The sequence below is a fragment of the Hippocampus comes genome, unplaced genomic scaffold (genome assembly GCF_001891065.2).
Source record: "Hippocampus comes isolate QL1 unplaced genomic scaffold, H_comes_QL1_v1.1 scaffold112, whole genome shotgun sequence".
Classification (NCBI taxonomy): Eukaryota; Metazoa; Chordata; class Actinopteri; order Syngnathiformes; family Syngnathidae; genus Hippocampus; species Hippocampus comes.
The window spans coordinates 99609-111484 of record NW_017805841.1 but is presented as its reverse complement, the minus strand read 5'-3'; the positions used below and the strand labels follow the sequence as shown (position 1 = coordinate 111484).

The 11876-nt window shown below is 42.3% G+C and overlaps 1 protein-coding gene across 5 annotated transcripts in view; it reads right to left on the bottom strand.

Moving 5' to 3' along the window:
* Window positions 1-3776: 3776 nt before the first annotated feature.
* ppp2r5ca (protein phosphatase 2, regulatory subunit B', gamma a) overlaps window positions 3777-11876 on the bottom strand; it is a 25826-nt gene continuing 17726 nt past the window's right edge. For 2 of the 5 annotated variants that reach the window (XM_019888347.1, XM_019888349.1), the window contains 12 exons: window positions 11302-11412; window positions 10979-11071; window positions 10691-10821; window positions 10188-10247; window positions 9794-9902; window positions 9584-9637; window positions 9328-9498; window positions 9119-9246; window positions 8450-8551; window positions 8285-8357; window positions 7213-7329; window positions 3777-5677 (listed from right to left, as the gene is read on the bottom strand). In XM_019888347.1, coding sequence (XP_019743906.1) covers window positions 5543-5677; window positions 7213-7329; window positions 8285-8357; window positions 8450-8551; window positions 9119-9246; window positions 9328-9498; window positions 9584-9637; window positions 9794-9902; window positions 10188-10247; window positions 10691-10821; window positions 10979-11071; window positions 11302-11412 — 1284 coding nt within the window. In that variant the 3' untranslated portion in view covers window positions 3777-5542. The remainder of the gene's footprint in view (window positions 5678-7212; window positions 7330-8284; window positions 8358-8449; window positions 8552-9118; window positions 9247-9327; window positions 9499-9583; window positions 9638-9793; window positions 9903-10187; window positions 10248-10690; window positions 10822-10978; window positions 11072-11301; window positions 11413-11876) is intronic. The other 3 variants (XM_019888348.1, XM_019888352.1, XM_019888351.1) reach the window with 2 other exon arrangements.

Genomic DNA, 11876 nt, shown 5'->3' with positions numbered 1-11876 from the left:
TGTGTGTGTGTGTGTGTGTGTGTGTGTGTGTGTGTGTGTGTGCGTGCGTGTGTTTTTCAGGGTACTCTGGCCTGCTTCCACATTCCAAACACAAACACATTTGGTTTATTAAAGACTCTAAAATGCCCACTGATGTGAATGGCTGTTTGTCTATTTGTGTGACAGTGTAGGGAGTACCCTGGCTCTCACCCAAAGAAAATTCATGGATGGAGTTCTTGAAGACACCAAGTCACGAGAGGCGTTTTTTTGGCTTCCATTTCCCCAGACAGGCATAAGTCCACAAATGTGGGAGGGTGAATACATTTACATGCCATTACATTTTGGTCTCCAGCCAGGAATATAACCAAAGTAGGAAAGCTGCACCAACAGGCGGCCTGTCACTGTTGGCTCCATGCCGCCTTTACGTCCAGGCGGGCAGGTAAGGGCACGTGAGGCAGGCTTGGCACTGACGCACAACTGCATAGACGGGCCAAGGAGATGCTTTGCAATCTCATTAAAGCAGATGTCTGCCAAGAACCTGCTTTTCAAAATCAACCTTGTATTACTAATCTTGGGGAAAGCTATGAGACTGACATGGTAACTTCACGTGGTAACGACTGATCCATCCTCTGTCAGGTTACGTGATCTGGAGCCAAAGGAACCACATTTGGCTCACTTGAGCTAAAATGGATGCTACGTTGCTCACTATGGCCATAGAATCATGTGATGTCTCCCAGCCAAGCATAAATCTGTAAAATTATAATGTTAATATATCATATAATGGCAGAAAAAACATACTAAAATGCCATTATTAATATAAAGGGCACTCGAAGTCCAATTGTCTGGAGCTGGAATAGTATTTCCCGGGTGACATTAGTAGGTGGACTCCATGGAACACAGTTGTGAAGCAGTCCTCCAAAACAGTGCTTTTACAACTCAATATTCGATACGATCACCCGCAGCTCGTATTTGGCAGGCTGCAGCCAACTCGAGACTAGCCTGTGTGCAGTGTTGCCTCCCCTCCTTTTCCTCAACACTGCACATTACACACCAAGCCAGTCACTGCATCATTATTATACGTTTTTGCATTTCCTGCACGGTCAATTTGAAATAATTTCCAGTTTTTTTTTTTTTGGAAAACGAAGGGATGGGAATTTATATAGAATGTTTAAAATACATGAGATTAATCAATTAATCGAAAAAAAAAATAATTGACAGATTTGTCGATTGTCAAAACAGTCGTCAGTGAGCAGCTCCAAATTGGAAAAATATGCAACTGATCCACGTGATTAGCGGGAGTGGTATCGGCCCATTTCATTCATGGACAATCGGAATTGGCAGCATAAAATCGAAATCCCTCTAGTTCAGTCATTTATATGAAGGCAAAATATTCATTTTGAAACAAACCAACAACAATACAGATGATACTGCTCGTTTTCTTCAACAGCTAGTTGTTCACTTTCTCCAAAGGAATAAAACATTTTTGAGACATTTTCCTTTGTGTTTTGCTACAGAATAGCGTGTGCACTGTTCCCAATATATTTGCGTGTATGTAGTGTGTGACCATTACTGAACTGAACTTTTTATGTTCCAAAATAACAATCTGGGGTTACAATTTATATATTTAAGAGTAGATGTGATTGGCAACAACAACAACAACAAAATGTAAATGGCTTCACCAAAATTGCAATTCATTTATTTCACAAACACTGTCCAAAAGTCCAAACTGTAATGTTGTTAGGCTAGTCCACCAATTATATCACCAGAGGTGACCTGAGGATATGTTCCCTCTGACAAAATTGAGTTTTTTTGAGGTGAAATGACTAAAACGCGTCACTTTAAAGCCACATCTCGTCTTCCGTCTGTCACATCCGTGTCAGCTCAGGACAAAAACTTCTTTGGGAAACACCAAATGTCCATTTCCCCTTAAATCACGCCCCCGCCATCCGATCCGCAATCGGCAGCGATGTTCCCCCCGTGAAGATTTTAATACAGTCACAGCAGTGGGAGATAAGCTAGTGCAGCCAACTGTTACACAAGTACTTCAACAACAGTGAAGCAAAAATAAAAACAGCACGCAGGAAGTGGAGTATATTACAAAAGAGTGAGAGAGAGTTACATTAGCATGCAAATATACAAGTATGAAATTCCTACCCATTATTTCTTATGGCAACATCACTGAACGGCAATGTAATTTCAATTTGCTGTTATGAATCTTCTCTAAGTACTCAGTTTTGACTTGAAATTCGAAGTTCTTAATAGTTGTAAAATGCATAATTGGACATTTGCAAGAAAAACAAGCCTCGAGGTTCTCCTATGGCCATATCAGTCCCCAGACCTCAACCCCACTGAAAACCTGCGACGTGAGCTAAAGAGGAGAGTGTAGAGGAGAGGACACAGGGGGCTGCATGATTTCAAGAGATCGCACAAATTGAGGAATGAATGAAGATCCTACTTTCTGTATTTTCCCATCTTGCGAAACATTAAAGAGTGCCATTTTGTTAGAGTTGTACAATGTATTACCACCAGGGGTGCTAATTATTGTGGCACACATGGTTTGATGTAAATGATTTCTTAATGTGGGATTTTTTTTCCCCCACTCGATAAACGCACATGAATTAAAGGTTGGATTTTTCTCCTTTTTTCTATTTTTGGTCCTTTAAGGAAAATTAATTTATCAGAAACTAAAAAGTACATCTAAACAAGGGGTACCAATAAGTACAAGTAGCTGTTCCAGACATTTGTTTTCTACCAGGCTTCTCCTCATTTGTTACATTGTGAACATCACGTGACCAAATCCAGAAAATAGGTGACCAGTGATGTTCGCAATGCAAGCCCGTGGGTACTTTGATGTCAATTTCAGTCAACAGCAGGTGGAGATGATGCATAAAATGTCAGCCTCCTTGGATGGCTGAAAAGGGATGGATTACTCATCTTAATTCTTATTCCACAAAATCACTATGAATCAGAATTTCAGTTTAAATTAGCTAATGGGGGCAGACACGTACTAGCATTTATGCTAAGTCCGGCACATTTACACTGTTTATTTGTGTATTGATTAATGTGCACTGCCCCCAAGGAAATAAATAAACTTTTGCAAAGAAAATGATTTGACTTCACTTCCAGTTTTGTTTTGTAAAATGTTACTTGACAAGTTTAATTATCTTTTTACAACCTTCCATCCATTTTCTACAAATTCTCATACGGGTCCTCATGTGAGAGATGCAGACTTTGGGCGAAGGGCGAGTTAAACCCTGAAATTGTCGCCATTCGATCGCGGAGCACATTTAGACAACCATTCAAAGTCACATTCACACGAACTGACAACAATAAACTCGACATGCACGTGCTTGGAACGTATCGGTGGAAGCCAGAGTGACAGGAAAACCCCACAAAAATCATGCGGACAACATTCGAACTCCAAACGAGGCCTTAGCCAAGATTCAAACTCGGAACCCATCGACTGTGAGGCAGTTGACAGCTGCAGCCACTTGGGTTCACCCGCCGTCCCAAAATTTGGGACAATTTACAGTGGTTAATTTTGGTGGCATTTTGTTTGACAACTTGTATTTTAATTTTATTTATTGAGTCGTTTAAAAAACTTTTAACCTATGTAAAATGTTACTGACCATCGTGTGGCCCAGCTTTTGTTCTATCCAAAACCTGTGGCTCCCCCTTGTGCTTGGAACTGGTCATTACAAAGATCAATGTTTATGAGTCAAGTTGTTCGGTGTATTGTGGAAGATTTGGCATTTAAATTACAGTCAAGGAAAGCCAACATGGATGCATGGTTAAAAATATATATTCAAATTCGGTCTTTATTCATTCTGTATAGTTGTACACTCCTAAACAGTGATTCGAACACATAAACATGGATTTAACAGCAAAAATATGCACACTCTTCAAAACCATCCTGCTAAGCAAATTGAGGGCCGGTCGGAATAAAATAAGATGTGCCAGATTTACGTTTTCACTTGCTATGGAGGTTTTATTCTGTACAGGACAAATTTGTACAAAATTCATCTAGATATAGAACACTACATGAAACAAGGTAAATCATATATACAATATTAAATGAACCATATAGTACAGGTCACATACAAAAGGACACTTAAGTTATGTTTTGGAAATAAAATGAAAAGATCTGCGAAAAGACAAGCCACCAAATAAATTTTTATTCATCTCTCTTTATCCAAAGGACCTTTTTGTGTGCACTAAAAATAACTCATAAAACCCATAAAAGATCATGTCCCAGCAAGCATGGGTTAATTTTTTTTTTAAGAAACAAGAAATCAAGTTTGGTTGAATGGCATTCCTCCGGAGTAAAAGGTACATGTTTAACATGGTACTTTTTGAATTTACAACTTTTTGCATTCAAGCAAATACAGTATTAGTACAGTCAAACGAGCCAAGTCACAATGTCAGTTCACTGTTCAGCATCCGTGTGACACCGGCTGGTTTTTGGGCCGGGGCGGCCAAACTAGTTCACCTGCAGGGACGGGACAACTAGCACACCAAATATGAAGAAATCAGAACAAGCTTGATGCGTTAGTCGAAACAAAAAGTACTCATTCTCTGATGGACCGACATTGGCAGACCAAACATGCTTGACGAAGGGGATTTTTTGGTATTTCTATTTTTGTATTAAGTGCCTCTATACCTAGCTAGGTTACTAGAGCTTGATTTTAATAATAAATTAGGAGCTTTTTACCAATCAATTCTGGATATTTTTAACTCTTGTCCAAGTTTACAGGGATCTGGAGTCACATTCAGCAGTACCATTGTGTGAACTGAGTGGGCATGACAGCCGTCTGGTTTTCAAACTTTGCCTGTGAACACAAGGAAGCAAGCATACATAACAGAGGCAAATGGCACATGAAAAAAAAAAAAGGAAAGTGACGGATGTCCACAGGACAACGTCATCTTTCTTCGCTGCCTACCTGGACATTGCAAGGCGACTGACAGGCCTGAGTTTGGTCGTTAAGTGTGCTACACTAAAAAGAAACAACAACAAAATAAACACTAATGACCAAAACCAAAGGCAAGTGCCCCTGTTTGAATCTGAGATTAACAACACACCACAGTCTTGGCACTGACAAGATGTCCGTTAAAAGACAGAAAAGAAAAATTAACGACAGGAAAACATCGTCTTTGATCTTCGTCTTCCGTGCGTTGGAGAACAAAAAATCCATTACGCTCTGCGTTCCTGCAGCTCCACATCCCCAGAAAGAATATGAGAACTGTCGCCGTGTCCTCAGTTGTTTTGTTTCTGGGTTCCAGCGACAGAGTGGTGGGAGGAACAGGTCAGTCGACACGGAAACAACTCCATGGGCTAAAAGACACATGGACACGGATGGACGTCCTTCTCCAAACAAAAACAAAAGAACCTGAGAAAGCAGAAATCTGAGGAACGTGAATACGGAACTTCTGTACTGGTCACAGGCCCAATGTGCTGCACTCAAAGAGTCAGCCGGAATGGACGACATCTAAGGACATGGAGGTTAAAAAAAAAGGGGGGGTGAGGGGTGTCCATGGCCATGGATGGGCAGTTAGGTGGCTGGATCTAGAGTCCATCGCGGGTGGTCAACATGTCTTCAGCTCTGCGGTGGGTCTCCAAGGCTTTTGTGGTGTAGATGTCCTGAGGCAACTCAGACTTGCGCCGCACCATGGGCCGATCCTTCCACTGGCCGTGCTGCAGCTGTGACACGGAGGAGACAAGTCTGATTGAGTGAGACGTCTTATCCTCCTGCTGAGCTACTCGGTCAAACGAGAAGACTGCAGCAAGCGCAGTCCTTGAAAACCCATCATTGATTTGACAGTGAGGAAAATCTCTTCAAGCCCCGACAGCATAAATCCCAACATTGGACCCTTGATACACTGTTCCCCCCCCACCCAGCATTTGTCCAAAATTTGCGTAATCGTCTCTCACCAGCCGACTCTTAGGCCGTAAGTCATAATCGATGTAAATATTTGTATGAAAAATACTTCTAGGCCATAAATACGAGGGGCAGTCAAAAAGTAAGGAGTGCTAACCTGATTGCTTTTTTTCCCGAAATGTTCATGGTTTGTAGATTAAATACTTGATTGAAGGTTTAATTAAAAAAAAAAAAAACAAAAAAAAACAGTGTTGTGAGGTCTGTTCTCTTGTCGGCCGTTTTGGAAAATGTACCTTTTTAGATGCCCATCAGAAGCAGAAAGCTATGATCATAGAAAAAATGTCAAGACTCATGCAATGCTTGCCAGAGCAAACGCAGCCCTTTGCGCTCGTGAGGCTTGCAAAATTCTGGGAATTTTCTAAGTTGGAAACTTCACTGGAATAAACAAAATTAGACAGTTCTTAATCAGTAATCTGAATGTAATTACGGGAAAACTTATTGCATAATTGTGACTAAAACAAGATTTCATCCAAGGGCAGTCGAACATGACGAGCCAATTGCCAGAAAGGAGTTCGGCAAAAATGCAGACTGGGCATCGGAAGCTTGCCAGAGGATCCTTTTTATTGCTTCTTATGGCAAAATCAAGCATATATATTTAGGCTTCAATTCCTCAGCCAAATCAAATGGAAACAGACCAAAAACCTTCCAGAAATATTCCACCCCGTTGGAAAGCCAAGTTCTCCTTCCACTATTTGTCTGCACGTTGTTGCAACAAACAATTTTAATGCGAAGCGGTCTTCGCAGTTTCATCTTGAAATGGAATGCCATCAGCTCGAACTGAGGCAATCAGAACCCGTGCAGTACTGTACAGCGGGAAAGCAGCAAACAGGGACTCGCCCAACCCCTGACTGAATTCAAAATGAGGCTCATTTGAAGACAAAGACTCGAGCTGACTCGAGTGACCCCCCGTATTCGTGTTTGAGCATGAACTGATGAAGCCAGCTCAGATGAGAGGTGAAACACAATCTGAACAGTTGAGCCGTGATCGATTCAATGCCCTTGGGGAAACACTCAAATTGCAAGATGGGGTAACCACAAAAGGCTTCAAATAAATGTTTTACGTCACCAGAGATCATGAGACACTCTGCTCTATAAAAAGGGCCAAATTCAGACACAACCACATTTGATGCACATGTACATACGAAAGCCTTTGGTCCTTTATTTAAAAAAAAAAAAATCAATACATTTCTACAGAGCGCATGTCTTGGTGTGTGGGAGGTGAGGGGGAGGGGGGTGTCAAAACGGAAAGAATTTAACAAGGGACAGATAAATCGAGACAGAGAGAAGCCAGGTTTACCTGAGTCGCGCCTTCCTCAACTGTCTTTTTTAACCTCTGAACATCTTCTATCAAAGGAACATCCGTCTCCATTGCTACTGGACTATTGAAGTCAGAGGGATCAACAAGCACAGAGAACTGAGTCCAAAAGAAGGAGGGTGGGGGGAACAACAAAACAAACAAAAAAAAGGGCAGGGGGTCAGGGTGGAGAAAAGATGTTGAATGGCATGCAGAGGAGAACGAATAATCAAGAAGTTGTGCACAAACTACCAAGCTTCATTTTGAGATTTAAACACAAGACCCTTACTTGGAAATGTATCCGGTTTGCAAACAAGTACCAACAATTTAGCTCAAAGGGGCAAAGTAAGCGCCAAAACCATTGGATCTGGGTTCGTATACACCTTGGAGGACTTTTTGAGATCAGCTCGAGCGTTTGTCACAAACTTGTAGCTGTGGAAACCAATAAAGCTCGTGGAATATATGACCAATATGTTTTTCTTTTTTTTTTTTGTTACTTGACATGACTTTAAACAGAAGCTGATGCGCGATAAACAAATACAATTTATTGATATAAAATACATCTATTTTTTAATATCTCAAAGCATCACACGTGAACGAGTCCTTGCCAGTTTCTTTTGAAAGGACTTCATTTATTTCTAAAACCTTGACAATTCTTCCCCTCAATTTTGTTTGCCTTTCAGTAACCAGAGCAAAAAAAAAAAAAAGGGGGGGGGGCACGCCTCAAGTTTAAAAAAAGGTTCATCTCAAGAGCGGCGTCACAGTGCTGCGAGACACACCCTGCTGCTGGAGAGGGGCTGCCAGATTTCAGATTGTTATTTTGTCAAAGTTTGAAATGCGGCGTAGCGAGCTTCTGGACAATAGCGACATCCATATTGCTGAGATGCCGTCCACTTCTTGTCGGAACCAGCGAGAAAAGCTTCCCTGTCACTTCTTTGTAGGCTGCTAGGCAAGCACTTCCGAATATGGGCAGGCTTGCACAGGGGCGCGCACGTTCACGTTCGCGACCCCGAATTCCAAGTGCAGCGTGAAAACGGCCTTCAAAAGGAAATCATGGCGAAGACACGTCGCTCACCTGTGGATTCGACTTGGCGAGGTTCTCGATCTTGATCCACGCTTCTTCGCGCTCCTTCGACTTGGCCTTCTCCCTATGGGGTCAAACATTTCAACGTTATTATGACATCATCGGTTTCTGACTCAAAGGACCTCGAAGAGAAATGACACCGCGTGTGACGCCCACTTGTTTTTCTCGGCTCGAAATTGCTGTGTGCAGTCGTCAAAGAGCTTCTGATTCATCTCCATGAACAGCTTCAGAGCGTTGTAGATGAGACCGTGGATGGTCCTGCAGACAAACGCGGGACACTTGAGAACTTGCTATAATAGCGTCGGCAAGTCTGTCATCTGCCCGGCAACAGACGAGATGGTCATCGAGTTGCTTTTGTATTCGGCGGCGCACACTAAAAAACGTACTGGATTACTTAACTTGTAGCAATGTTTTGCTTCGCAAAAAGTTTCGAGCCTGAAACCCGGGTCGCACACTTGTATTAAGAGTAGAGCCAGAGAGCAGATAAATGTCTTTCGTTTGTGCGCGTACACGGACGCTCAATCGTCACATTTATCAGCGTTTGGAGGGTTACATAAAGACGTATGCTGTATTCAAGCAATTTTATTCATCACATCCCGACTTGTTCGATGAAAAAAATAAAACAAAATTAAAAATAAAAATCCTTGTGGTATTTCAGTATTTCTTTGCAAGGGCTTGGTCTATATCCCCTGCAAATAGCCGGGGGATTTCTGTAATTCCAAGCGTAGTATTGTCACACTAGCGTTCGCCGCGTGACGGTTGACGACGCATTGTTTCGTATTGGTGTCACGCGGGGGGACGGCTAGCACAGGCGATGCTTCTCACTTGTTCCAGTGGGTCTTGGAGTTGCGGTACAGAGCGGGGAACATAATTGGGAGAATCTTGGCCGCGTTGTCGCTGATCAGACTCATGATGTACTCGTTATTCCAGTAGTACAGCGCTCGCTCTGCCACCTAGAGAGGACACGGCGCATCTCAGCGGGGCGGCTCGATTAATGAATGGATTTCCCGGGATGAGCGCATTGTGTCCGTTACCTGGAAATGCGGGCTGGACACGCATTTCGCCAGTTGCCGGAAGAGAGGCTCCTGCACCTTAACAAACTCGGACGGCTCGATGACGTCCAGAATCTCCTCTAGTTCGTTGAGGAACATCACCTCCTTGGGACTGTGTGTTTTGGGCCAGTACTTGAGGAGAGCCATGACCACCTGCGGGGGGGGGGGAATGTCAGAGAATAATGTGAAGAATCGGCCGTTTTAGACGATGCGAAAACAAGACATGAATTCAACATACCGGCTCAGTTAGAGTGCTGTCCTTTTCCAAAAACTGCACCACACAGTAAGCCAGCTGCAAAAGAGAAAAGTTCGATTTTAATATTTTAACATCTGCAGTGCATTTGCTCTCATTTTTTCCCCCCAGTGCAGCATTCAACCAAGCACGACAATCACTTTCACAACTACCGAGTCCAAGTATAAACCGTTGCCTAACAGACACACACTGTACCTGTGGATGGTAGACACTGAGTGACTTCACTTTGTGGAGAGGTAATAAAACCTTCAACAGGAAAATCTTGTGCTCTTCTTTTAGAGGTAAGGCAAATCCATTGATAATGCTGCGAAACAAGCAAAGCAACTCATGAAGATCTGTCGATTAGAATTATGCAACTGAATGTGTGATCATTGTTGCCTGACTATATGTGCCCCCCGCCCCCAAAGTCAACTGGGATAAGCTCCAGCTAACCAGAGACACTCATGAGGAGCGCCGCGGAAAATAGGTGGGTATTTAGTAGGGTGGCGGGGTATCACACTGAAGATGAAGTAGTTCTTTTGTGGGGAATTCTATCAGACTGTGCAGGTGTGTTTGATGTTGCGATGAAGTGGAAAATAAAGAAGCAAACCTTCCAAGTATTTCCAGTAGTTCAGCAATTCCATTGTGATGTTCTGTCTCATAGATAAACCTTAAAAAAAAAGGGAGTATTTTTTGGGGGGGGCTATTACAACACTGTTAATCTCGTTACCTCATATAGTGGCCGGGGGTGGGGTGTCATTCATTTACTCAACTGCAGAGAGTACCGCGTGTTTTGCCCGTCGCTAATTTTGAAAAGTGAACGTTTCAATGGTAAAATTTCAGATTTTATTCCATGAAGGGTGCACAATGCATCCACTAGAATTGAAATATTTTTGCTTTACAGATGTAATGTGTGCTGTGAAGGTGACGCATGCTTGAGTACTTGGACGCATCGCGGTACCATCTGTTTTTTCCCATTTGAGGTACAATTTTTACTACATGTAATTGGGGACGGCCATTACAATGGAGGCCACTATTTGAGGAAACGGTATCCACTTTCAATTGACTTATTGCCCAAAAGTTTTTCAAAAAATGACTCAAGACTACACCGACCTATAGAAAATGTTATTGATCTGTTTTCTGATGTAAGCTCTCAGGCCGAGGAACTTCCCGTAGATCCTGTGAAGAGTCGTTTTGAGGAAATCGCGCTCTCTGGGATCTTCACTGTCAAATAGTTCTAGAAGCTTCAATTGTAAGAGAGAAGACACATGTCACATTCAGCATGCATAATCTCACAAGGCCTTGAAAATACCTTTTTGTTGTTTTTGTTGAACTGAATGATTTTCCCATAGTGGTGTCAAGTCGTTTGTCTGAACCGACAAGTGCTTCTCTTCGTCTTACCTGCATAACAAATTTCTGGTCGATGTATTTCTTGGCTATGTTGGGCTGAAAGTCGGGCGATTCTAAAAACCTAAGGAAAAATTCATAGACGAGCTGCAACAGAAGCAGAAAAGGGACACAATTGTGAGTCAAATACTACATGTTTGATGTCATGCACTGCTCATGAACCATAACCACATCTTTTCTGTGTGGGCATAAATAATTCAAATCAAAAACTAACACTTTTCCGCGCTACGTACTGAATAGTGACGCGCTTTTGCAAACACAACAGGCAATGGAGTGAGTGAACCTGTGATGTTGTAATCAATGAAAGGAGTAACAACCTGGAGGTGTGGCCACGCCGCTTCAAGTGTCGGCTCATCCTCCTCGGGATCAAATTCAGCTCCCGTGGGATTGGAGGAAGGAGGCAGTGTTCTAAACATGTTCACAGCAAACTAAAGGCAGACAGAAAATGAAGAGAGCATGAATTCGGGATGAGACAAGGGAGCAAAAGAATGACTGTATTGGGTTGTTCTAATTTAGGGTGGCTGCTTGAACACAGACTAACCAAAATGTCAACACAAAAGCAACTACGTAATGAGATTAATTTCAACAGCTATAGCAGTAACTATTTTGGGTAAAGAGCTAGAAAAAGATTTAATCATGTTTAAATGGTTAATTGTCATGAGGCCCTTTAAATGTTTTCTGTCAATTCCCTCCTGATGTTTGGGTAGATTTTAGGGCAAAATTGGTCATAAGGAGGCGGGGGCCATTAATGGCCGGTTTTACACAGCACGCCATGAGTGGCACAATTGGGATGTGTGTGTGTGCGTGTGATGGAATCATAAAAAAAATAAAATTAAAAAAAAAAAAAAAAAAAAAAAAAAAACCGAAATTTTTGGGGGTGTGAGAGACACTT